This window comes from Dermacentor albipictus, chromosome 3 (genome assembly GCF_038994185.2).
Source record: "Dermacentor albipictus isolate Rhodes 1998 colony chromosome 3, USDA_Dalb.pri_finalv2, whole genome shotgun sequence".
NCBI lineage: Eukaryota > Metazoa > Arthropoda > Arachnida > Ixodida > Ixodidae > Dermacentor > Dermacentor albipictus.
The window spans coordinates 17,236,830-17,264,380 of record NC_091823.1 but is presented as its reverse complement, the minus strand read 5'-3'; the positions used below and the strand labels follow the sequence as shown (position 1 = coordinate 17,264,380).

Here is a 27,551-nt window from a genome sequence, read left to right as displayed (position 1 = left end):
GCTGAGATTAGAGAGAGGTGAACTTGTGCGACACGCGTAGAGGAGATTACCGGTTGGTTTGATAAGGTACCGAAGGTACAATTAGCAACAGAATCGGCGACGGAAGAATCAGGACAGGGTTCATTGTAGGTCCACGGCCGCCGGCCGTGGTAGGTCTGAAGCGTTTTTCCCGCCGTGAACTAGGTTTGCGTAGTGATTGTGATGGTGGTGGCGCGGTGATGACGGCGATTTAAACGCAGCCCCACAATATCTGACATGAGAGTTTTCTATACAAATTCTTCATGCAGCTTTTTTTGTCTCGTCTCTCGCTACTGCCTTAATTTTTATTTCACTTGCATTGTGTGACACCCCCTGCCCCCCTGGCTATATGCCCCTGTGGGCTCTTCCTTGCTTATAATCTTTAAAAAATAATACTAATTATATGTCATTACTGCCTGGCGCTTGGAAGTGAGGTACGCATGCTGCAAAGTAGTTTCGGGGGGTTTAAAACGCTGCGCGCTTCGTTTATAATGAAACTAGAAAATTCACACGAAGCACGTAAAATTGTTTGCCCCCACGGTGTTGAAAACGTTTTTTGCTTGTTTGTGTGCTTGACTTGTATTTACACATACAACACCGTTCAACAATCGTCATCCACCACTTGTATATTGTTCCAGAATATAGTGCTTAAGGACATCCCCGCAGGCGCACGCTATGACACTACCCAGAAAACGCTAGTCTGAATGCTTAATTATTTAAGCTGCATCGCCGTATTTAAGGTTGCTGCGCAAGAGGTCGCTAATCAGCACTCAGCTTCCACTCTCGTTCTGTGTGTGTACGCGGATTCACAAGAGTGCACGTGGTAAAAGACTTCATCATCGTCTCGATGGGCAAATCTATAGATGGCGTGGATCCGATGTGGAAAACTTTTATACGAGCTCCGACGTGAGGGCAGTACCGCGTGGTTGCTTTCAATACACGTCAGCATGTCTTTCTAAAACCGTTTAGTGTTGCGAGAGCTACGATTAAAGAGAACCATCGCAAGAGGAAGAAGTAAAGCCTAGGCACACACTGGTTCTAAGTGAAAACTCTAAGTGAACACTAATAAAAGTACTCTATTGACGCGGCGCTCGTCTTGCAGCGTCGTCTGTCTTCTATTTTTCGACAGCAGACGACGTGAACACGGCCGACCGGCACGCTTTCTGTCTTGATTAACCTTACACACGCACTACAGCTTTCCTCTCGCTGCACAGTTCTAGCGAGGCGACTGAAAGCGATTTGGGCCTCGCACGACGCGTGAACTACGAAAGCGAACTGCTAGTGCGAGCGCTGGGATGAAGTATACGGGTTCGCACGTGACCCGCGATCGTGGCGTTGCGACGGCGGTAGTGGAAAGAGATGGTGGGGAGGTGGCGTGTATAGCCTGGCCTCACAGTCGAAATCGATCTGGCCCTCGAATTTGATATGGGATTTTACTGCTAGGCGGACGTGACGTCTTGGGCGCGGTAGTTGAGGTGGCGTGACGGACCGTGCCCTTCCCGCTTTTCCGAGAGCACACGTGTACGGCGTGCTGGGAGTCAAGCGGCTAAACGTCGTGTCTAAAGGGTTAAAGTAGAGCCCTTGCGTCGCACTCTTCTGTTCGGCACGAGCGCATGCACGCCTGCGAACTTCAGCGGTTTCCGGTTTGAGAAAGTTTACTGAGATGATTCGAACGTATACTGCCATCACATGGAAACGAAAGAATACTTAAAACTGAAATTAAGCGGTGCCAGCATAGATACAAACCCCTTCCGTCGTGATGACTTACCAGACAAGTGACCCGAAGAGTAGCACAAATAGGTATACAATCATCGTTCAGCCAGGTATGACGGCTGTGCCTAGGTCGGTGGCTAGACATGACTGTGATTAGGCTTGGGGAGGAGGCGCTGGGTAGACACGCATCGTTCGACGGTGCGACGCCTGTTGTGCCACAGGGACAGTGCAACTGCTAGACATGCAAAGAGACGCCGAGAACATGCGCAGCGTTGAAGCACAAACGGACAGGGCGCGAGTGCGGTCGCTACATTGATCTCGACGGTGCGACGCCTGTTACCGTCCGGACACTCTCCAGCGAAGCAGCTGGCCGGGCGATATCCGCGGGGTGGTCAGACACCGCTTGGCGACTACGGATCAAGGCCTTTCGCTCCCGCACAACCCCATAGCAACCCTCAGAGAAGACGGCCCGGCCTCGCACGTATTGCACGTATCAAACACTTGTGCACAAATTACCATTTACACTGTGTGCACAGTGTATACCTTACACATCGTAAACCGAAATTTGTGCGCAACTGTTTCATACGTTCAATATTTCGTGCGACCGCACGCGTGCGGTGTGGCTTGCGGCGATGGGCGGCTCGAGCGTAAATCGGCCCACACGTCACGTGGTCAGGGGGCGCCGGAGCTCGGCGCGGCAAGTCACGTGATGCGTTGCCAAGGCTGCGGCGCAGCTGCGGTCAAATAAAGGTCAAATTCGCGGCGACAACGTAACTCTGCTCGACGAGGTTAGTAAGGCTTTCGCCTTAAAAGCTAAAATCTACAGCGCACGTTCAAAAGAGCACACCAATTCAAGACACAGAGCCACTATTGCTGATTACCCCAAGAACACCAAGCCAGTGTATGCCGGTCAAGCTCCGTCTTCAAATAGGATAGCATGTAATAAGTTCAGTACCTAGTCTGAGAACGCGGGGTGTCAGATCGTTTATTCCATGCGTCCAACATTTCGGTACGGACCAACCGGCGTATAACGAGGTGTTGCCGTAATTAAACGCGAGAAGGTGGACCGGCCCCGCTGCTGACGCTGCAAACGGGTATGAAAACATGTTGGAAAATTTGCACATTATAGCTTTCGCGATGCAAAGTGCCACACCGTGCCGTCATTTGCTGAATACCTATATTTACAAGTTGTGAAGCTGTAAAGCGTGAGACAGGTGCGATATTGCGTGCGATTCCTTGTACGGCACGTCGTGTCCGACATGCCACATACGGCGATTCGGGACACATGATACGAATAAGCGAGCGGCGCGTAGCTCCGCCCAGAACCGGCGGCCCTGCATGGACGATCGGAATACTGCGTAACTTCGCAAAGTGAAAACAAGCGTGTTTGCACAGCTGTCTCGTTTTAAGCAAACGATGACGATATAAACACGTCCATGCGAACAGCGTATACACGTATTTCCGCGAGGCCGCGTTCGCAGTGCCGGCTCCGTTGGCAGGAGCCGGCAGGCATAGTTCGCTCGGGCGTCGAATCCGACGCCTGTGGCGCTTGCGACAGGATCACATGTATTTCGTATAACGAAACGCCTATGTTGGTCGGCACAACATGTATACACAGCTATGTCGCGCTTAAATTGCAATACATTTGATTTTGTCGCTGCCGACGGAAGCGAACGAGCAAGCCATGCGAGCTTGCGATCGCTGGGAAACCGTATAGGCCTAGCTCGCCGGCTGTCTTTTCCGGGGCCGGCAGCCCTTGCGATGCCTCCGCAGCTCGTAATAAAGCGTCTAAATTCGTCAGCACAATCAACGTCTGAACATTTATGTTCCTCTTAAAGGGCCCCTCACCAGACCACATAGCAAATTTTGGTTATACGCTGGAAGTTGTTATGCGTCCTCTATAGGAAGCGTTCTGCCGCAAAAATTTTTCACATCGGCCCATTAATAGCCGAGATAGAAATATTTCAATGCCACGAGCCTATGAGTTCAAGAAGCGAGCTCCACTGCCACGTGAGACACTCTCTCCACTTGCCCTGTCTAGCCTCTGCAAGCAAAATTCCTTCCCTGCGTTTTCCCGTCCCGTACTCGAGGATCGCGTGACGCATACATCCAGGGACCCGCCTTCATTTTTTTTCTCGTTTTTTTAATAATAATAATATTTGGAGTTTTACGTGCCAAAACCACTTTCTGATTATGAGGCACGCCGTAGTGGAGGACTCCGGAAATTTTGACCACCTGGGGTTCTTTAACGTGCACCTAAATCTAAGCACACGGGTGTTTTCGCATTTCGCCCCCATCGAAATGCGGCCGCCGTGGCCGGGATTTGATCCCGCGACCTCGTGCTCAGCAGCCCAACACCATAGCCACTGAGCAACCACGGCGAATTCTCGTTTTTTTTTTTTTTTTTTTGTGGCGCGGCACACTTCCGCTGAAGGCGTCGCGCGCGAGCTGTTGCGATTGTCTCGTTTCGCGCAGCGCACGATTTTGCACGTGGACACTTAACTAGCCGTATAAGTCCGTGCTACACGATTGTTGAGGCAGACACAAGCGGATTACAGGGCATGATCCCATGCTGGAACAAGGTAAAATTACATAGTTTCGGTGTCTGCGCGCGCAACTGTACGGCATAGGTACAAGCAGACGAAACGGAAGTACATCTCTCTTGCTGCGGTGCGAAGTAAAAGGAAAAACATGCAGACGTTCGGTTTTTGTGTTTTATTGTTTCTCTAAGCTTTAAGTCGTCTGTTGAAGCCACATATATGTATTACACAAATAACAGATGTTGCCTTGAATAATTCTTGAAGTCACGTGTCACCACGAGTAATGTCACAGCGCGAACACGTGTACGTATAGATTGTAGGAAACTCTATGCGTGCGTGTACGTAGGCGCACTAGCACGTGTACGTCATCCTCCGGCTTGGAGCGCGGTGGCTACGAGAAGGGAAAACGGCGTTCGGTTTGAAATTCGGATCTTTCCGCGGCGCGTAGCGATGTACTTTGCTGACACGATCGTTATCGCGCATTGTATGTTCTGCGCTTCTCAGTTCAATATGGCCAGACCTGGTTAAGGGCCCTTTAAGTGAAAATACGATTAGATTTTCCGACGCCATTGGTAGTGATGAGAAACCACGCCAGTCAGCCGAGCCACTCCGCATAGACGACTGCGGCGGCATCTGCGCTGACCGCTTCGGAGTCGAAATCACGCCAACGATTTACTATTTCGCACAACGCTTCGTCACATGCACACTCGATAAGTTATTTCGTGTCATACGTAAACTGTATAGGCCATTTTTGTGCCGCCGTCAGCGGCGAAAGAGGCGAGCGTTTCGACAGGGAAAAAAAGAAGAAAAAAGAAAAGCACCGGCATGATCAGAGCGTTGAGGCGCTCGCTCGCCGGCCCCTAGATAGCAAAACATATCTGGTCAGTGCGACCATATCCAGCAAGTTGGTTGCATGCGGGGCATGCGATTCGACGCTGCAGGCAGAGGATCCTGTTGAGAACCTGCTGAGTGCGGCTGCTGATGCGAACGGTCGTTTGCCGGATCGCACGCAAAATCGCACCATAAAGTGACGCAGCTGTTAGAGGCGCTGTCGCTGTGATTTCTGCACAAAGGCTTCCCCGCATCGAGGAGCCCACAACATTCGCGGAAAGAAAGAAACGGGGCCCGCGGTATACTCACTTCGCGACAACATGCATCGCGAGTTCTAATGTCAGAGCGGTTTTTAGGTGCACCACTAGGTACTTGAAATACGTTTCGTATTACTGGTTTTCTTTTTTTCACTCGTTTTTCGCCTGTAACAGTTCCCCCTTTATTAATCAATTTATTTATTGACTTATACGAAAGTGTCAAATCGCCGATTCAGCGAGAAAGCTGGCGTCGTCTGTAGCAGCGAAACTTCCCATTGGCTGCGACGCCACGTCACGAGCGCACCTCTCGCGCTCGTTGCTAACTCGCGTTTGCTGGCTGGAACCTCGACGGAGCAGAGTGGGCAAAAGAGAGCACCTGCTGCTGCCGCGATATTGCGTGAGGGTGGAGGGCATCGCCACGACGCCACGTCACCCTCGCTCCCGGAAGCCTGTGTTATCCGCGCGTTCGTTGTCCGTGCAGGCTCTCGCCTGTATGCGTTCCAAGTGCACTTCGGTGAGGCCACATCAAAACGCGCCAAGCGCCTCAGCGCGCTCGCTTGCCCTCGAGGACTTCATAACTTGAAGGACCGTTCAGTGGCGTTTTTATTTATTTTATTTGTTGCACCGGTGTCCCTAGTACTATATTCACTACTGCAGGAGCACAGCATAGTCCGGACTAGATGTCCGGACACATGCGACAAGGCAACCTTTGAAGAAAAAAAAAAACCTTTTATTTACACATCTTGTTCTCCTGGCTATAAATATGTTTCACTCCCGCATTCTGTTAGTGAGCAAGACGTCCATTTGGTCGCATATGCACAAGCATAACAAAGCTTGTGGATGGGCTAGCTGGCTTGATATACCAGGGAAAACACGGAATCAGCGTATCAACTTTCATGTCTGTTCTCTCACTCGTGATCGTCCCTTGTGTGATACTTCATTCGCCAAGTATAGGGAGTATGCACTGAGCTCGATCCGCGAGGCGGCGACAGCGCCACGGGATGGTGACGTGGCCAGGCCTACAGTGTTGCCGGGGCAGCCGCGCCTTGTTTGTGGTCGTGTCCGTGGCGTAGCGTCGGAAAAATGCCAGCAGTCTTTCTCGCGCGAACGTCTGATCCCTGTCTTTGGGCGCGCCGTTCGCCTTGTGGCTGAAAAGTCGCTGATTATATGCACAGACATTTCAGTGTTTTGCGCGCCGTGCTGTTGGTATTTGTTTACTGAACAGGTTTACGTACAGTGTTTGCGTATCCGGACAGAGTACGCGCCGTGGCCATGCGTCAGCTGAGCTTCGGTGTCATGGTGAACTGTGCTATGTTTGCCTACAGCAATCACACAAGAAAGAAACCCGGCGATAGGTATGCTACCCTGATGGGGTTCTTCTCGGTACCTGGTTATCGCTCTTCTTCGCTACAGTCTAAATGTAAAAAAATACAGCAGCTATGCGTGAGCATGTCACTGCAAGGCCTGCCTTGTATTGTGCAAAATGCAGCCAGCACCTCGCCGTCTCCTTCTACGAGTAGCCATGGTGTGAGTGTCTTTTCATTAGATGATCGTGATTGCTGAACCTGGGAGGGCCCACAAAAAGTTGTTTTGGCAAGACAAGCAGAATTGACGCAACATAAAGAATTACGAAGGCTGTGAAATCACAGTGTTTAAGTTCTCGGCTGTTTTTTTTTCTTTTTTCTTTTTAGTGAAGCAACGTTAACGCTACCTTTAACGACCCAAGCGGACAACACGCAATAAGTTCCGTAACGAAGGAGATTACGCGAGCACTTTAAACGCATGGCTGCTGCACCCACCCGCTAGTCAGATAATTGTGGCCTTCGATTGACTTGTAGGCTTTCATCTGCTCGCGGCTCATGAAGCTCGTTGTATTCACAAGGTAATCCTCGATGTCTGCGAGATCCACTCAAGACAGTAGTCCAGACATCGCGCAGAAGCTCATCATATTTGCGTTCGAGCGGGTCGACATAGTCGCACACGTGCACTTTGTTTTCTAGCGTGCTTTTTCTGGTTCACTTAACCCGCACATGTGAGTTGACGGACACTAGAGGAAAGACGGGGAATGCGGGAGATGGTAACTCAAGACGAGGAGCAAAACGTGAACAAGGTGAATGCAGGAGCCAACGTTTCGACAAGTGGACTTGTCTCCTTCAAGGCGACATATGCTTTCCTCGCCACAGTATATATAGGTAGGGTTCTTCTAAAGGGGAGGGGGTGTGAGGCGGGAGGGCGCGGAAACGAGGGAAAGTGTGTTGGCGTGTCGAATTAGTAAAGGGACGCTGTGTACAAGGTCAAAGCCAGGACCCCCGCTCCCCTCACCCCAGTCTGTTAACCCACGCGCGATAGCCGGCGTGTCAAGGGCGTCTGACACGCCGGCTGACAAAAAAAAAAGGAAGAAAAAGGAAAAAGGGGGGGGGGTACGCTAGGGACACTAAAGGCAGATAACTCGACGTGGAATGTTTAAATATCATCCCAAAAACCTCGCAACGGGTGTTTCGTGCCACTAAAATACTTAGTTTATGAGAAAATTGCAGCTGCAGGGTCCGAATACCTCTATCGCAATTCAAATTTCCGCCATCTAACCGGGCAGTGGTGACGTTGCATACGCCATCACCGCGCCTTGCGGCTGTCGGTGAGTAAAACGGCGCCCGACAGACGGCGCTACGGGGTTTTGCACAATAAAAATATTGCACAAAACGCAAACGCCAGGCCATGGAGAAACCGAACCGCGACAGAGCAGTTGTTCTTTATTCTATGATTCACCACTGCAGCTGCTGCAGGCCAAGTGGCGTGGACCGCGTTCAGACATCCCGTGACATCATATGAAAGTGAAATTCTCTGCTACTTGCAGTTTATGTGAGTTTCGCGATCCAGCAAAACCAGCGCAGCACTACGCGATAACGAAACTATTGAAACGAGAAAGCGCGGGCGGCGCAGAGTCGAGCGAAAACGAAACCTTTCGACCACCCGCGTCGTTGTCAAGAGTAATGTCAATCACCTCTTTTTCTAAAAAAAAAAATAGAACTGGACAAGCATTTTCATTCGTTGTATAGTGTAATACAATGATGTTTTCGTAACGAGCGATTGAGTACTAGTGGCACAATTTAAATCAGGAGTGCCGTCGTCATCGGGCAAGTACTTCAATGTCCCGCGGGAGTCTAAAATCGTGTCTTGCATTTACCTCATTTTTTCTATTACTAAGGCCCTGTTCGCGATAATTATGACGCCTCAAATATTCTCGAGCATTATGATCTATCACTTTAGCTTGACAATATTTGCCTTTAGTGTCCCTTTAAGCGCAGCATTGACCTACTATACGTACCGCTCGGTGCAGTTCTCCGTGTAAATTATAAATTAAAAAGTATGTTAGATCTGCGCTTGTCGTCCAGTTTCTGCATTCCAGGGCATATGTAGCGCTTGATTTTAATGCACTCGAGATGCCGAGCCATTTAAATGAATGGTCGACTTCTTGTGTTTTGCAGCCACCCCTAGAGAAACCACCATGGCGGCGGCAGGGCGCCATCCACAGCAAATTCCGTCATCAGCTGTGGTAACTGAGGATGATAAGGGCTCGGTGATTGCACAGTTCTACCAGGACCAAGTGGTATTCCTCACAGGAGGAACAGGGTTCATTGGAAAAGTGAGTTTGGTTCCTTTACCTCTTTTACTACAGTGTGACTTTTACTTACCGCTGATTATTTAAATTTGCCCGACGCGCGTACGTTGTTCTGATAGCTCATGATATGTTACAAATATTCATATGGCCACTCCAGAGGAAAGTGAAACTGCTGTTTGTGAGATTGCTATGAGTAGGCTATACACAGTGCATTAGCAGATATTTGTGAGCCTTCGAAACTTTCTAATGACGAGTCAGACATGCCGTTCGACTGGAGGCAATTGAACCAGATAATTATAATATATTCCAAAGAATTTTCTGTCAATTTATGAATAATTTATGTCGAGCGACTGGAAAACCAAACCGAAAGACGCTGCAACCCTGTGTTAGACAGCAGCAGGTGTAAGCATTAAGGCATATATTGTCAATGCAGCGCGATTCTAGTTCAATTTGCGTCGAAGTGAGCGAATACTCCGTTTCGGCACGAAAGACGTAATTAAAGGACGAGATTTAGTTGCTCTCTACTGAGACACTAAAGAGCATTGTAAAATAATTTCTCAAAAATCGAATTGCATTGTTTACTGTGAAAATGTTTGTTTTATATTCGCAGAGAAAACGAAAGGCAAAGCTTTCTTTTTTTGAATTTCGCGCCTGAACCACAGCACTACCATGCTAGCTTGACGTTGACGATTTCAGAGTACTTTCTCACGATTGGGCCGTTTTTGTTCAGAAATAAAAACTCACTGGGTTTTGTCTCTTGTTCCGTTAGAAGTACACGTAATGTCTGTGCATCGGTAATCGATTATCTAGTCCCGCTCAGACGCTGTACTATATATATATATAGTCGTCCACGCAAATGTATGTAGTCGACTCTCGTTACAACGGACCCCGGTAATCCGACAAAACAAACGTCCGTTTTATCGGAAGTCCGTAATATCCGAAGTCCGTAATATCCGAAACGCCTCAATTCCGAAACTTTCGTCGCGATGTCTAACAACTTTATTGCAAAGAATGGGTGACGAACGTCCAAAGTAAAAAAAAAAACAAAAAAGTCGCAGTTTCGCCCAAGCGGCGAAGCGTCAATTGGGATGGCAAATTAAGCAAGATAAGCGCGGTGAGCGAATTGACCTTCGTGCTGGCTCTCGCTTCAATGCGAACTGAACGTCGAAAGCACAGCGCATGCGAAGCTACCGGTCTTGGGGGCACTTTGTCCACATCATAGATCGCTCTCAAGATACGGCGGCCGTGTCGTAAACAGCAGCCGCCGGAGTAAAGCCCCCTCTCTCTCTCGACCCCTCACCCCCCGTGCCTCGCACGCTAAAGAAGACGGCGCGTTTCCGCCCCGCCTTCCTTCCTCGCGCGCGATATTGTGCCACGATTGTCGGCTGACCCTCGCAACTCGGTTGTCAGCCTGTGTCAACACGGCAAAAGTACGTTTTATACGCCCTATTTTGAAAACTGCCGCTAATTTTGTCCGCTGTGGCCGGTAGTCTGTTGTAGCGCGGTCCGTTACAAGCGAACTTTGCTGCATTAATAAAATAGGTAGAACAAGCTAAGGTGGAAATATGGTCAGTCATATCCGAAAGTCTGTTGTACGCGGGTACATTGCAATGAGCTTAAACTGTATAAATAAGTGTGTGCGCGTACCTTTCGTCACAATGACCACCGATCAAAACAATAGATGTGTTCGTACCATGGTGTCAGAACGAAATTTCTTTCGTTCTGGTTTTAGCTTCGTCCCACTGAAGAATGTTCCATTCCAATCTGCTCAAGAACGTAAAAAAAATGATTATCCACTACAGTTCATAACGGTTTTAATTCGCATGCAAACATAGCAAAGTAACATAGTTTTTCTCAATAAGTGAATTATTAATTAGCAGTACATCATTGAGTGCACTTGTGGAAATGCGGGACCGCTGTTCCAATAAAACTAACTTAAATGAACATAAACAAACGATAAAGCTTTGGTTCCAAAGCTCATGATTATATTGTGCTTAGTGTGACACTGATTATGTTAAGTGAAGGACAGGACGTGGACGTACATAGCGCAAACTACCAACTGTTTAATACTGTTAATGAACACACTTATATACAAGGAGATATGACGAGGGGGGGGGGGGGGTCATATAAAAAGATATGGCAAGGTGACGACATGTGATCATACTTTGGGCCAGGCATACAAGGTTCACTTGCACCCGTTCGCCCTGGCAAACTCGACCTCAGCTTCAATAAGTGTGATGGGTGGAGTGCTTACGCATATCTCTTTTCCCGTAGCTATCGCAAGTACCTCCCATATTTCTCGCTCCGTTTTTGTTTCTGATGTGCCAATGACTGTGGTGCTTTCTAGTAGTGGAGAGCATTTGCATTGTTTGCAGTGTGCAGCCAAGTTGCTAGGTGCTGTCAGAAGCTGGCATGTGCATTTCCGCTCCCGTAACCTATTATTTCGACAACGTCCAGTTTGCCCAATGTACACTTTCTCGCAATCTAGTGAGATTTGGTAAACCACTGAAGTAGCACATTCTATGTACTTTTTCACATGCTTAGTCTTTCAGTCTTTTGGTGAAGACATTTCACATGAGGAATTATGTTCTTGAACACATGTTTCGCTATGTGTAGGACAGCTGTCCAGAAGGTTGTTTGGTGAATGATGTAGATTATAAAAAAACATAACTATTGCTCTTGTCTTCGTGTTATCAACTCTACACATTTTGAGGGTTTGTTTTTCAATGAATGACTCTAGGCTCACTGCAACCATATTTCAGGTTCTGCTGGAAAAACTGCTCAGATCATGTCCTGGTGTAAAGCAAGTCTACCTATTGGTACGAGGCAAGAGCGGAGAAGGACCAGAGGCCAGGCTTGAAACAATGCTCAAATCTAAGGTAGATTTCACACGCTGCATATTGGTAGTGTCATATGCCTGCAATCCATGGGTGTTGTCATACTCATACTTAGAGATCGTATCTCCCTGCCTGACGCCTTTCTTTATTGGGATTTTGTTGCTTTCTTTATGGAGGACTACGGTGGCTGTGGAGCCGCTATAGATATCTTTCAGTATTTTTACATACGGCTCGTCTACACCCTGATTCCGCAATGCCTCCATGACTGCTGAGGTTTCGACTGAATCAAACGCTTTCTCGTAATCAATGAAAGCTATATATAAAGGTTGGTTATATTCCGCACATTTTTCTATTTAATCGTCATATTTAATGACAGACAAAACTAAAGAACAAGGACTACATAAAATGTGTTCTCTACATAAACGCCATTACATCTTCTACAACAAGCCAGCTGTGGAAGATGTGTCCCTTTGCATACATGCCCTTATTCTGGTGCTAACAAAAAAATTTGCCATTGGGTGTAAAAAAAGAAAAATCGTTACGAATTAAGGGGGTGCCTTCAGAAAAACAAGGGGGTGTGTAGGGAAATCACTGGCTGCAGCTCTACTACTTTGAAGCCTAGTGCTTGCCTTGCCCTGCCCATTGGCTCCTGTACTGCTGCAGTGATGTTTCAGTTGTGGATGCTGTATTCATGCCATTAGCTGATCAAAATACACATGGTGGCTCACTGTAGCCTGACTTTTCAGAGTGTTTGTCAGCATGTAAGCCATCATATGCAGTTGAACGCTGTGCTCTGTGTGTGCAATGTTGTTAACAAACTTGCCTCCAGGCTCCCTTAAGCTTGTGCAGCGGTCACAGCCATAAGTGCATTGTAAAGTGTTCTCTTGCATGAAACTCCCAGACTCCCAAAAGACAGTAGGTTGTGCATTGCTAAACATTGTTGCAAGCACAAAACATCATGTCCATCATGTCAATTGTTCTAGCTCATGTACAGCTCACTGTACTGTTTTTTTTTTTTTTCAACAGGTGTTTGAGCGGCTTAAGCAAGAGCAACCAGGTGCCCTTCATAAAGTGCGAGCGGTAGCAGGGGACCTGACTCAGCCGAACTTGGGGCTCAGTGCGCCTGACCAGGCCACTTTAGTTGCGAATGTCTCGGTTGTCTTCCACTCGGCTGCCACAGTCAAGTTTGATGAACCTCTTAAGTAAGTTAAAGGGACAGCCCAGAGCTTTGCCTGACACACGCTGACATAGCTTTGCCTGACACCATAATCTATGCTGGTTGCTTTTCATATTTTTAAATGTTTCAGAAATATGAATACAGAAGCAGCTTGGACACAATATGTATTTTACTCAGTGCTTTTGACATTGGAAACTTGTGGAGCAACCTTTTTGTATGAGCTTACGTACCTGCCTGCACTGTGAGGTCATGGAAGCATGCAGACAGCCTTTTATTTCTTGACAATTAGTCGGTCAGCCAGGCTTCTAAATGGGTGATCCACTCATAGATGACTAGCACATTCTCCACTTTATCTTTTCTTGAAGCTGTATAACTTATGTTTCTACGACCATAAGCTTCACAGATGTGATGTGTGGAAATTGGTATGGCTTTGACAGCCTAATGTGTGGCCCATTTCTGTTTCAGACGAGCGGTTCAGCTCAATGTTCTGGGTACACGACGTGTAGTGGACCTTTGTAAACAAATGCCAAACCTTTGCGTGAGTACACTATTTATCAAAGAGCGACTGCACAGCTCTAAATTGCATGAAGTATTTATTACCAAATACACTGTGTATGCTAAACTGTGCTGTCTTAGTATTACATTGTCTGCTTAGTTCTATATGTTCTTATTGCTCTGTGTGCTTTCTTCCAGGCTCTTGTACATGTATCGACAGCATATTGCAACTGTGATAAACCAGAAGTAGATGAGGTGATATACCCTCCACCTGTAGACCCCCAAAAAATTATAGAAGCTGCTCAGTAAGTATCTCTGGAAGCGTTGTTCCTGCATCACATTAGGTATATTAAATCACAGTGTTTATGTTATGATCACGCTTGATTTGGCATAATTCAATTTGTTTATTAAAGAAACCATGAGGACAAATTTGAGCATTGCTGGAATATGCAGGTGAAAAAACATGCGCAAAATCCAGGAGGCCCTTTTTTTTATACGCACCATCAAACGCATGACAAATGTCTCTTTTTGTAAAGCAAATTTGCACTGCACATAATGTCACAGTCCAGCTTAGTGCAGTCACGCTGTGGCCAAATTTACTAAACGAAAGGTGCATGAAATATTGCATGAAATACTGCCTTATTCTGCTCATGTTACCATGTCCTATCAAAGCCTTCACCGCCACTACCATTAGCACTGCCACTGCCACCAAAATCATCATTATCCTGCAAGGCAAGGGCTTTCCCCCTGTCCAGCAACAAACCAAAGCCACTCCATGCCTGCAAATTTTGTAACGTCATCACCCCATTTAATCCCCTGCTTTCTTCAGCTGTGCTTTCTTTCCCTAAAAGTGTCATGCACTTGTAGCACTGTGGAACCTGTGTTCCTTTAAGAAGTACAAATGTCCAAAGGTTTGTGCTCATAGTATCCTCGCGTGATGTGTCAGTGGTAACCAACAGCAGAGCCTACTGAATTCCTCTGCAGGTGGATGGATGATAAGATGATGGACACTATGAGTGGATTTCTACTCGGGCAGCGGCCAAACACCTACACCCTTACCAAGGCGCTAGCCGAGTCACTGGTGCTTGACGAACGAGAAGAGCTTCCAGTCGCCATAGTCCGGCCTTCCATTGTCACTGCCTCATGGCGGGAGCCCTTCCCTGTAAGAGAACACACACGCACTTAGTGCTACTGTACAGTCAGTGATTACAAGCTATATGATAGCCTGCCTCTAGGTTCTTTCAATCTCAATTTTTTTAACTGTGCACCATGGAATTGTGTTACTAATTTTACTGGAACACTAACATTCTTCTATCAACAGCCCCTGTAAACTATAGTTTGAGATAGCTCATACTATGGAAGCTTGAATTTGAAAGATCTGGTATCGTTAGCCTGACCGTTTTGTAACATTTTACTTTCTTTCATTTCAGGGCTGGGTAGACAATTACAATGGCTTCACTGGTATTATAGTCTCGGTATGCATTCACTATTCAAGCAAGAATACATTCTGTGAAGCTTGTGGTACTTATATATGCTGACATCAGTTTACTCCACTATTTTGCAGTGTGGTCTCGGCTTGTTACAGTCAGTAATAATAGAAAAAGATTGCATAGCTGATGTCATTCCCGTGGATGTAGTGGCCAACATGCTCATCTCTGTCGCCTGGAACACTGCCACAGCAAGGTAGGGATTAAAACTGCATTATCTCGCACTTGAGCAATGTGTGCATTCAGTTTTTATGGCCTGCATGTCTCTGTTTCATGAAATACAGTGCGGTGACATAGAGCCTGGCTGTGCCATCAGATTCATATCTAGAAATCGGTGAAATGAAACCACTAAATGTGGGAACTGGCAGTCAGGAAAAGCTGGAACAGATGAGCGAAGATCATAATTGTTCATCAGCAATTAGATCACTGCAAGTCACCAGTGATTCCTTTATAAGCCCCGCAAATCCAACTGACATCTATTTGTTAAGCAGAGACTTGGTTATACTGACTTTATGCCACCTGTGTCCCCAAAGATGAAAAAAGAATCCGAAAGATAGTGCATCAGACACAAAAGTTGGCCTTTTTTGTCAACACATTATTAATAGGATATTTTGATCCCATTTAAGTTTTTTTGACATTCAGGGTACAAGGTTGGGCATTAATTCCTGAATTGATAATTGGGAATAAATTGGGTTGTTTCTACAAAACATTGCAGAGCTACAATGTTACTACATTTTAACAGTATTCGTCTAGGAGCTTTCTGGCAATGATTCCTGTATTGTCAGTTAGCAAAAGCTCAGTGAAACAGGGCCATCATTTTATGAATTATTGTCATTATGCGGTCCACATTTTGAACATGGCATACTTTATAAATGACCGTTTGTGTAGTAAATAAAACATTGGTGCAGCTTCATCCACACAAGCAAAAAGTTAGTTAACCAAAAGTGCCGTTTGAATGGGTAACATGCAGTGAAGAAATAGTTGGTCACCAAACATTTTGATAGTTGTTTTAAATAACTGAATTTACAAATAATACAGGTTTGATGCATTACACAGTGGTAGTGCTTTTTAAGGTCCATATTCCTGTGGGTCGTGACTTGCTGATGAGTTGCATGTCATATACCTTGGTGTGTTGTGGTCCACCAGTGGGTTACGCGCCTTTGCATTGTTCTCGCGCTCCAGAAAAATGGCACTGCAGCACTTGTAATCAGAAGTAACAAGACGTTTTCAACTGCATTTATTTCTCACAAAGATATTGCTGATGCACTACAGGAAATATGTAAATTTTCACAGCCACATGCTGGGAATAACCACCGTGTCTAAGTAAGTTAAGCTGTATTAGTTAGATATGCTTCTACAAAACCAGAACGGCCACTCTTAGCGTGAGAGGAGGCTTGATAAGCCAGAAAAGATGCAAAAATTAAATACGGGCAGCAATACTGCCTTGAAGTTCCTGCACCAGCTTACCATGACGTCATGCATTTTAACAGTGTCGGCTCAGGGCTTGTCAATATTTTATTGGCAACGATGGACTACATTGTAAAAGAAGCCAAAGAGTGAATTTAGCAAATTTCTAGGACATTACTGTGCCAATGCAGTCCAAATGTGAATAAATCTTTGAAATTCATGACACAAAGCTGACTTATCAGCCAGTGTGACATCAGTTATTAGGGTTTAGGGTATGGCAATAGGGTTTAGGTGGGACATAATACACAAAAAAAGAGTGAACTTCATTTTCTCTTCAAGTAATGAACCTCTCACCGAAAAAAATTATGAAAATAGAGTTTTGGAGGAACCAGCCCATTAGCCTATATGGGTTTAGTGTTTCTCTTCAGGGTCCCTTAAATTATTGTGGATTGATTGTATATCCCCATAGTCATGAGTGTAGGGTGCGCTGAGTGTGGTGTGCCTCTTTTCACAGGCCAGAACATGTGAGGGTCTACCACTGTACGAGCGGTACCTTACAGCGACAGACGTGGGGTGAAGTGACTGCGACGACACAGAAGCTGATTGTGCGGCACCCACTGCCTCATGTGATGCGCTTCCCGAAGGTTGCTCTCACCAACAGTGTGGCGTGGCACAGTCTGAACTTGTACTGCCTCCATTACCTGCCTGCGTGCATAGGAGACCTGGCCTTGCAGTTAATAGGACGAAAGCCTAGGTTGGTAAAGTTTTCTTGTTCACTAGAGTTCATAAATAGTTAGCAATAGACACTGGTAACCTTCCGCACCTACAAAATATTCTCAACAGAGAAAACAGCAGAACCAAGAGTGAGAACTTTATGTGCACAAAAATAGTGACCAGGAAAACTGAAAATTTGATTTTCTGATTAAAACCAATAAAAAAAATTGTCATTTCAAAAAATAAAAAACAAATATACTACACACGGGCTGTGTGTCAAGGTTTAATCAACATGATAAAGAAAGGAACTAGACTATTCCTGCTTTATATCCATTACCTTGCAATTTTTGAGGTAAGCAAATTCTTCCTATATTATTAATGTGCACATTGTGCATATGCTTGCTCTATCTACATCCTCTCCCACCTGGCCCATTATTATGCTCTAATAGGCCCTTAGGGCATATAAAAAAAAGAAAATTGTTGTATAAAATGCTTTTTTTTTTAACTGTTACCATATTGCAGATTTTTATCCCTTTACCAGAAGGTTCGAAAGGGCATTGATGTTGTGCAGTATTTTACAACTCACGGGTGGCTGTTCCGATCAAACAATGTGGTGGCACTTGTGGAGGACCTCTCACAGACAGATAAGCAGGTACGTCTTGCAGTTTGCATTCTAATTCAACATGCAAACTCTGCAGGCACGATATTTGCAGTGTTCATGTTCTCAACATTATTATCAGAGAACATATACCAGATCTAGCTTTAATAGTGGACACAAAAGGATTTGGAGAAGTTACATTTAATTAAGCTGTGAACTCACAGATTCAGCTCCAGTTGCCTAGCTATATACAGTAAAACCTCGTTGATAGTTCATGTTTGTTACGTTTTCCTGGCTCTTGTGCCTGAAACATCAGCCCTGTTTGTGTATGTGCCTTACAAAATTGTTATCGGATGCTAAGTTTTCCCAGATCACGCATTCTTTTTCTGTGGTCCCCTAATAAATGTAACAACGGGGTTTTACTGTGTTAATGTGAATGGATCCTTAGGCCTGATTTTGTATTTTGCAATGGAATGCATAGTCTTGCTGTTATGCAAAAATACAAGTGTGAATTACTTTTCTCTGGGTCTAAAACCAAATCAAGTTATGGTGTTTACTTCTCCAGGCAATAAAGGAGCTGTGACAGACATTATAATGGAGGGCTCCAAATTAATTTCCACTACCTGGGATTGTTTAATGTGAACCAAGAATACGAGTGGTTTAATGTGATTGCATTCCTTGAGAACTTAATGCACTTTCAGGGCACTATCTTCAATCTAGCCGTTTTCCCGTCAGCTTAGGTCACTAGTAGTCCGTGGTCTAGTGCGTAAAGAAAGCATCGGGCTGCTGTGCTGAGGGAATGGAGTTAAAAACCAACTGTTGCATTAACTCGAGCCACTGAATATGTGCCACTAGGTATGTGCCAATGGGTATGTGGGAGGTGATGTGATTTAGGCCGGTCAACCATGGTGCCGCGTGAACTCGGGAGCGGCGACAAGCACACTAGCGTGTTATTTTCTTGCACTACGTGCATGTGAGCCGTCTTCTTCTTTACTGGCTCTGGAGGCAATAGTTGCACCGCTATGGGGCCCCTCTCCCAGTGCAAAGCGTGATTGAAATGTGTGAAAAAGGTGCGTGTATAGAAAGAAGAGAGACTGTAGGCCAATATACATGAGTGGCAATTCATAGAGTCCGTTAAGAAGTCCAGGTAAAGTCCATGTTGTGGCAAAGGGCCCAAATAGCTCTCTGGTGGTCATGGCTGAGAGTGTCTGGACACAAGGCACATTGTCTTGTGCGTTGAGGACATCGTCTTACGTTGTCGGCACCTGCACGCCCAGTGGTGTAACTTGTGGGGTTCTCACACCCATGCTCTTGGGACAAAGGAACGACAACACAGTAGTGCAAACAATCACAAGGGCATTTATTGCACCTTTAATAGATCAATGCCTGCTAGCCGAGTTGCTATCCACAAACATGCCGATGGGCGCGCGACAAATCTAGAAATCCAACTCACCGCGACCGGATATAGCGAGCGAATATGTTCGCCCCATGCTGGATCCCAACGCCTGGTCGTTCGCGCGTACGGTCACGCGAACGGTGGTGCGTTCGATGGAGGCCACGCGAGACGGTCTCGCAGAAGCATGGATCGGTGCACGCGCGGGACGTCCGCGTCGTACGCCGACCCGCAGCCAAAAAGAAAGCGTGTTCTCCCTTGCACCCCGAAGTAACCCTGCCGTGAGGCGCCGTTAGCAGCGCAATACTCGCGCCATCTCTCGTATTGCGCTTCAACCACGCCGACCGCCGTCGGCCCCAGGCCATGCGGCGAAGCCGCACTGCAGGAGACGGAAGCTTTGCGGGGAAAACAACTTATCAGGGGACGCGTGAGAGTCGCGCATCCCCACAAACTTGGCAAGCAGAATTGAGGCGTAATGGCCCGTTCTTAGCACATGCCGAGAGTTCAAGCTGTTGAGGGGAACAACGTAGAATACGATGTTGTCGAACTGCGTGCAATAGTGGCAGTGGCCGAGAACTACGAGTGGCACTGTGCCTTCTTGTCCTTGTTGATTCATGCTGCGTCACCATTTCAGGCGCAGGTACGTTTGTGCGTGGCGGCGTATTGGGACGACCAGCATGACGCGGCCTTGGTCTCGAGATGGCGTGGTCACTCCGGTCATTGCTCAATTGGCACGTAATTTGCAGGGCTTCTGTCTGACGGGTACGGAAAGCAGATGCTATAGACGTTGGTGGTGTGGTTCACGTAATCTGAGAGATATGTACCAGGCAGCACCGGCAGCATAGGTTGTGAGCAAGGCAGAGCAACAGTGACACTTTAGTGTGAAATCATGACATGCCGCAGGTTCTCGTAGATGCCTGTGCCTGGTAGAAGTCAGAGCTCTGAAAGAAAACCATCAGGCAGCCTGCGACTAGCATGGGGATAGTGCAAGTGTTGGCCACTCATACTGTTGGCATAGAAGTGATTCTTGAGCTGAAGTAACCAGATGGCAGAGCTGCTCCTGCAAAACTTCGGTAGGGCATGCATCTGCAGAAGGTGCGAGCACAGAACTCTAGAAGGCTTGCCTGCTGCTGCTTGCGGCGAAATCTCGAATGCCAAAAGCATCAGGGTTGTGAAGGTCACTGACGGCATCGCCAAGGTTATGCTTGTGGCGTCTCTGTGCCCACAAGAGTGAAATTTGCACCTAGTGGAGCCGGTGGGAGAGCTTCTGAGTCTGTGACAAGTGAAGTGTCCTCGAACGGAAAGCGGATAGCTTGTGGGAACGTCCAAGGAAGGAGAGCGACGGGCCATAGTGTAGCCGAAAGCGCTTTCATTTGGTCCAGTCAATTCCTTGGGAAGAGTCGTCGTGCAGCTGCCTTTGAGATGGGGAGAAGGGTCACGGACCAAGTAGAGGTCTGATGCTGGGGCCGGCGCATGCTGACGATCGGCACAGGTGGACGCAGGCGATGTGGGATGACAAGACGTGGAATGATGCGACGATTCAAATGAGGAGAGCTGTTGTGACTGAGCACTCGAGGTGGTGTAATGAGCAAGGACAACTGCCCTCAAGTCCTTGTAGAAGTCAGGGCCAGAGAGTGGCAGCCAGAGCCTGGAACAAAGCCGAAGCCTGGCACCTTATTGATACGGAAGTGGCTGTCTGGCATGTTGATGTAGAATTTTGAGACACCCTACAAACGCAGGACTCTGTCAGATCGTGGGAGGCCCCATGTCACCATGTCGCTCTCACCTTGGTAGGGTCGGTGCATTGATGCTGGCATGGCTGGGCTTGGTCTTCCGGTGTCACCAATCTGTGCGAGGTGGTGCAAAGAAGTAGCCACCATGGCCTCTGTTTATTTAGGCCGGCCAACCATGGTGCCACGGGATCACGGAAGCGGTCGATACCCGGCCACTCAGGTCAAGCGTGCTAGCCTGTTCTTTTCTCACTAAATGCACGCAAGCCATCTTCTTCAACTCTAGAGGCAATAGTCATGCTGCTACAGGTATGTGCCGCTGTTCAATGAACTTCTTTCTTGCCAACTCTGGTCATGTGAGCAGCATTCTGGGCAAGTTGGTAATCCATTACACAAGTGATACTGTGCAACCAAAAACAACACGGATGTAAGAGAAGAAAGTCATGTGCCATGTGCCACTAGGTACATGTTGTTCTTCAATGAACCTCTTTGATGCCAACTTGGGTAGCTGTGTATGTGATGCTCTTCAATGAACCTCTTTGATACCGATTTTGGTCAATGGGTGTATGCCACCAATATGTGCCACTCTTCAACAACAATAAAATTTTTTAGATGAGGCGGAATCAAATCCACCTCATATATACTCAGACAACCTTGTCTGAATGTATATTCACACATGCATAGAGTCTCCTACAATAATTACTAGAGGGAACTTTGGTGCTGCAATCATTCAGCCACCGTGGGAATGATGGGAAGTACATGGATTTGTCTGAGCTTCGTGCTTGTGGCTTCAGACATTCTTGCGACTTTGTTTACTATACTTTATCTGCCTTACCTGTCCTAAATTTCAGAGCAATCAATACTTTTCTAAGTGCAGAAGACTGCGAACACACAAAAACACTACTAATTGCAGCAGTTCAGCCTGTTGGGGGTCGCTAAATCGAAACGCACCAAGCGTCTCAACGTGCTGACTTGCCCGCAAGAAATTTATAAGGGCGTTCTATTGCTCTTGTTGGCTGCATGTGTTGGTGGCGTAATGGTTTCAATATCGGGCCTCTGTGCAAGAGTTCCTGTGTTTGAATCCTGCTGTCGGGCAATTTAATGATGTTTCTTTAATTATTTATTACACAGTATTTTGTTGAAAATTATGAGTTTACAAAGTCACAAAGCCGTTTGAAGCCAGAAGGATGAAGTTTAGGCAAATTCATGTACTTCCCATAATTCCCATGCTGGCTGAACCACTCTGAATGCAACTCCCATGGACACAAGCGCCAGAGTTTCCTCTAGTAATTATTGTATGGAACTCTACGCACACCCACACTACATGCGGACCTCGCGGTGGTGTCGCTAGATGAGACACATTGTTCAGTAGGAATAAGGTCACTAGATAAAACAAATGGGAAGCACGAGAGAGAAACCTGGCTGCATATACGCCTCATACGTAACGATCACTGAGGTGACAATACAATTTGTCGCACCATTGTTTCAATGCTAAATGCACTAATGTTGACATTCATCGCAACATGGGTTGTGCCGGAATTTTTTGCATTTCAGCCTGTAAAAAAGTGCCTACCTCAGTGATGAACTGAACATGTGACCTTGTGCTCAGAAGCAGAATGCTGCTGCCACTGCAGCAGCTGTGTCTAGGTCTGCCACTTTAGATTTCCGTTTGCTGTACAGTGAATCTTTACAACAAACAGTTGTTTTCTTACAGTGAATGCCTGAATATGAATGGCAGTCTTTTGTTTCACATGTCTAATTTACATTAATCTCTTTAAATAATAATATAAATGTTTCCAGTTTTATTAAAGAAAGAAATGACCTTACAGATGGGACTGCTCATTGTCAACAGGCACCTGCAAAGTGCTTCAGTGTTTGACTGGTGATAAAACTTATCCACAAATGTGTGCTGTGGCCCGGCATTATTGAAGGGCGTGTGCTGCTGGGCATAGGACAATGACTCGCGCACATTTTCTCCCACAAATAAACTAAATTTTTGGTATATCACCAAAAACAGCATGCCATGCTCAAATTTACATATGCTGCTATCAGGCCTGTTTTGGTATTTTGCAAGCTTCTTCCCTCTGTGAAGCCACCAAGGCAATGTGCATAAAAAAATAAAAATCAGAAATGCTGCATACGGTGTATAATAAAGTATGTAAATCATGTACTTTGTCACATGAGTAAACTGATTGTTAAATAAAACTTTTCATGAAAAAAAAAATTAATAGTAGTAGAAGCAGAAGACTAGGGAAAAGTGCACAATATGGACATTTAAGCGAAAACCAGTTGTAAAAACTATTACGTCATCCTAGCATAATGAGCTATTTTGAAGGCACTTCAAACATGTAGCCTTCAAGGTAGAGGCAGAATTGGGCTCACATTCTGACCATTATGAAATCCAGTTCTATAATTTAAGCAACAGTTGAAGATACACTTCCAGTGTTTCTCAAATTGTTTCCTATTACTGCTCTGTTGAATGTGGTGCCTCTTATGGCAACTTCTGTCTCTCTATGATACTTTTCCAGGTCATGAAAGAGCATTTAAAAACTGTGACACTTGATTCTTGAATGAATTCTGTTGCAGGAGAGCCACCTGTCATACAAAAATGTGTCATTTTCAAATAATTTGAACACCAGTTACATTAAGTTTCTGCTTGCATCTAAGGGATTCAGCTGAGCAACGCTTGTGGTTTCGTTTTCTTCTTGCCTAATAGGAGTCTAAGTAGGAATTGTTTCCTTAAGAATTTTTATGGACAGGCACAGCTTCTTGACTTTTCTAAGTTCATGGCTACAGTGCGGTTGTTTTTATCTAGTAAAAATGCCTATTTTCTTGCAAAATATAGAGTGAAGTCAAATTTGGACTTGCCTCATTGCTTATGTGGGGCTTTTTCATTAACCCTTTAACTGGCGGGATTTATCTCAACTGCTTTTCAACCCCTGCCTTGTATTTTCACGCATTGGCTCAGAGGACATTTCAGGCTACATAAAACCTGGTTATCCATCATTTTCTCCTATTACAGTATTTACGAACAATTCATAAATTCCTCCGTCCATCACATATAGTCCGGATGGACAGACCTGCCACACTGGGCATAGTTGCCCTTCTGATTCTCAGCCCGTGCCATTCTTTTTTTGTATGTCGGTTCAGCAGACATTTAACACTACATAGAAATTGATCCTCTACCGCGGTTCCTTCCAATTGAGAATTCATCAACAGTTCATAAACCTCTTCATCTGTCAAATCGCGGACTGCTTCGCCATAGCTGCCCTACCTCAAGAGAGCACCAAGACATTTGCTCCTCTCATAGGCGGAGAGTACATTCTTCCAGGGGAGGGACCAGCTTTCCGAACCACTAATATATATATATATTTCTTGCGCTTGAAGAAACTTTGCATGACCTCGAAGAGTTGAGCGCTGAAGCGACGGCATTATACGAGTATATACGAGACCTCATAGTAGGAGACAGCTCAATTTCACAGCCTGAGTCACTCGCTGTGGTTGCTCAGTGGCTATGGTGTTGGACTGCTGAGCACGAGGTCGCGGGATCGAATCCTGGCCACGGCGGCCGCATTTCGATGGGGGTGAAATGCCAAAACACCCGTGTACTTAGATTTAGGTGCATGTTAAAGAACCTCAGGTGGTCGAAACTTCCGGGATCCTCCACTACGGCGTGCCTCATAATCAGAAAGTGGTTTTGGCACGTAAAACCCCATAATTATATTATATATATATATACAGCCTGAGTCCTCTCGGTGGTGTAATCTACCTTCGTGTAAGTGCCGTATACTTTGCTGTCACTAATACTGCTTCGCCTTTCTGGTGAAACTGCAGCCTCTCTGGTCTTTTCTTTTTTCTGAAAGTCCGAGTATAAGTGCTCCTGCGCACAACTGCTGTTGATTCTGATTTCGAGTGAATCCAGCTTGGCCTCATTTTGGTTACTGAGAGAATTATACAGGGTGCCCCAACTATCATGCACCAAGACTTAAAAAAAGAGCAGTTGCATTACTCGAAGAAAACCTAGTGCATGTCGTTCCCAGTACAGTGGAGTAGCCGCAAGTAATTATTGCGTTCCTTAAATTTAATTTGACAATTGCACTTAATTATCTAAATCGAGAAATACTGTCCTAATTATCCAAGTGTCAATGAGGAATTTGCAGGCACCTCTAGGCACCCTGAAATGACATCTAACTGCTGCGTTTTCAGCGACGTATTAATTGCGTACCATATTTTCCAACTGGCAAACAAACGTCACGAAGTATGAAAAATACCATGTGAGTGCGCATCATAAACCCGCATCCATAAAGCAGCGCCCTCAAATAAGCTGATTATAAGCAACTGCATTGCCTTTCGCAAAGCCGAAGAGACAGCGCATCACCTTGGTAATGGTACGAAAGGAGCACCAACAGCAAGTTTCGCAGCTTCGCAGCTATTCCTTCCTGTCAGTTCTATGTCACACTTATTATCATCTCACAAGGCCGACTGATCACATCTATAACAAAAGCCCCTTGATAACATGGCCGAAGCGCCGCTCTGACTATGCACGAAATGTGAAAAGCGATGTAATAAGTATAGAATGTTTCAAAATCCTGACTTTGCTCGCACCGCATCGAACGAGTGCGTGTGAAGTGATATTTCACGCCGGAGTCTTGCTTCGGACAAAAGCTAAATTAAAGTGACCATTTTATTTTTCATGAAAGTATATACGTGCTGCAAAAACAGGTTCATGTCAAAAAATAAAAGCAAAATAAACAGAGTGAGAAGCGACCAACGTGTAGAGAGAAGGCAAAATTGATGCATTCAAGAAAGTAAATATGCAACTTCTAAATGAACCGAATTGGCAATCAGGATGTCTGCACAAAAAGAAAAGAAACATCAGATTTCAGTGTGCCCTTATTACCTATGAATTCTTAAGCTCCGCTGAACACTAGCTGCTGCCTAGAGGACGTGTTCAAATAGGTCTCCTTTTGCAGCTACGCAGTACTGAGTCCACTTTATCACATCTTCAGTGACTTTCTTGATGACCGACGCTAGAATTCTACGGCAGACATCCACTATCCTTGCCTTGAGCTAGTCTGACATCCGTCTCGACCATGTAAGCCTGATCTTTCACAACCCCGAAGGAAGAAATCGAGTGGGGAGGTCAGGTGACCTAGCCGGCCAGTTTACAGGCCCATGCCTTCCAATCGATTGCGCATGAAAAGTCACATCCAGCCAGTTTCGTACTCAGCTGCTGCTGTGTGCAGGTGCCCCATTTCACTGATAATACAGAAGTGGAAGATGTGATAGCAGGGCTTCGCTGAGAAACTCATCCACCACTCCTTCAAGGATTTTGTTCACGTAATGCTTTATAGCACCGGCGTAAATTTCGAACCACACATTGAGCGACCAATGGTAATAGTGCCGATTGTGCTTTACCCAGTGTAGATTGGAGTCCCTCCAATTGTGTGCATTATTCAAATTTACCTAGGTGTTTCTGCGAAAATTGGCTTCATCAGTGCACATGATGTTGCTCTAAAAGTCCAGGGACTCATTGGCTTTTGTGAGGACTTATTCAAGAAATCTAGAGATTCTACCCATCTTCCAAGCATTGGTGCTGGTTATGGTGGTACGGGTGAAAGGCCATCATTTAGAAGCCTTCAAACTGATGACTTGGAAATTGGTACCTGGGCGGCCACGCACCGCTTGCTAGCATGAGGGTTTGAGGCCATAAATGCTAGAACATCTGTGCATAGGCTAAAACACAAAGATGTAGTCCTGCGCTGCTGTTTCTGGAAGCTGCCGGTTTGTCTCAGGTTTTCATAATTTCTAATGATAGTCAATGCGTTTGGTCTACCGCCACACTTCCATGACTGATACATATATTTGCGGCCTTCCTCTTGTTGCTACCTACAGATCCCAAGGCAAGGATCATATGTTTACCTTCTGATCATTAGAAAAAGACATGGCAACTGGGGTGAAACAAAATGCACCTTTAAACCTTTGTACTGATGCCAATTCACTTTTGTGGTGATAGGTTCTGTAGAAAAAAAAAAAACATCCGTGCACTTAATCTATGCTAAGACAACAGTTATCACAGCTTGTTTCCAACTAACACCAAATGCGACATGTTACTTCTGCCGGGGCACGGCAGATAAGGCGCTAGCTCGAGCACAATATTTTTCTTCATTTCCTTTATTTCGTTCTGGATAACTCAGAGGGCGTCTGTTCGAGGGCGCTGTTTTATGATCCGGGTGAGAGTGCAGTCACGTGGTATTCTCCATATTTTGCAGGGTTTACTTATCAGTTGGAAAAAAATTTGTACACAATTAGTGCGGCACTGAAAATACTGCAGTTATATGTCCCTTCGCTGTGTCTTCAAATGCCTTATTGACACTTTGATAGTTGGGATAGTATGTCTTGAGTTAGATAATTACGATTACCTAATTAAATCTCAGTAATGAAAAATTTACTTGCAGCTACTGCACTGTACTGTAAACAATATACACTAGGTTTTATTCTAGTAACGCATTGCTCTTTTTTAAAATCTTGGTGCATGATAGTGGATTGGGACACCCTGTGTATATTTATTACCTCTGCATGCAAGTGACGATGTTTCCATCCCTAATAAGTGTGGTAAATTATTAGAATTTTTTTTTTGAGTCATTAGCATTGCTTACTGGAAGGAGAAGCAATACTGAGATGCATATCATTCACGTGCATTTCACATGCTGTTGATAAAAGACTCTGCCGAAG

General features: G+C 45.8%; 2 protein-coding genes across 7 annotated transcripts in view; one reads left to right on the top strand and one right to left on the bottom strand.

Annotated features, from left to right (window-relative positions):
- The window catches only part of LOC135917492 (putative fatty acyl-CoA reductase CG5065), a 119,115-nt gene that overhangs the window by 10,455 nt on the left and 81,109 nt on the right, over window positions 1-27,551 (bottom strand). Inside the window, exon 13 of one of the 2 annotated variants that reach the window (XR_011512667.1) lies at window positions 14,547-14,647. Coding sequence is in view for 1 of the 2 variants with exons in the window: in XM_065451064.2 (XP_065307136.2) it covers window positions 14,629-14,647 (19 nt within the window). In the remaining variant the exon portion in view is untranslated. Of the gene's footprint in view, window positions 1-14,509; window positions 14,648-27,551 lie in introns of those variants that run through there. The other variant, XM_065451064.2, reaches the window with a different exon arrangement.
- LOC135917494 (fatty acyl-CoA reductase 1-like) overlaps window positions 1-27,551 on the top strand; it is a 94,049-nt gene that overhangs the window by 58,364 nt on the left and 8,134 nt on the right. For 4 of the 5 annotated variants that reach the window (XM_070535161.1, XM_070535160.1, XM_070535159.1 and 1 more), the window contains exons 2-11: window positions 8,845-9,002; window positions 11,741-11,857; window positions 12,842-13,017; window positions 13,458-13,530; window positions 13,686-13,792; window positions 14,472-14,649; window positions 14,918-14,962; window positions 15,052-15,170; window positions 16,896-17,135; window positions 17,618-17,747. In XM_070535161.1, coding sequence (XP_070391262.1) covers window positions 8,865-9,002; window positions 11,741-11,857; window positions 12,842-13,017; window positions 13,458-13,530; window positions 13,686-13,792; window positions 14,472-14,649; window positions 14,918-14,962; window positions 15,052-15,170; window positions 16,896-17,135; window positions 17,618-17,747 — 1,323 coding nt within the window. In that variant the 5' untranslated portion in view covers window positions 8,845-8,864. Of the gene's footprint in view, window positions 1-6,558; window positions 6,715-8,844; window positions 9,003-11,740; window positions 11,858-12,841; window positions 13,018-13,457; window positions 13,531-13,685; window positions 13,793-14,471; window positions 14,650-14,917; window positions 14,963-15,051; window positions 15,171-16,895; window positions 17,136-17,617; window positions 17,748-27,551 lie in introns of those variants that run through there. The other variant, XM_065451065.2, reaches the window with a different exon arrangement.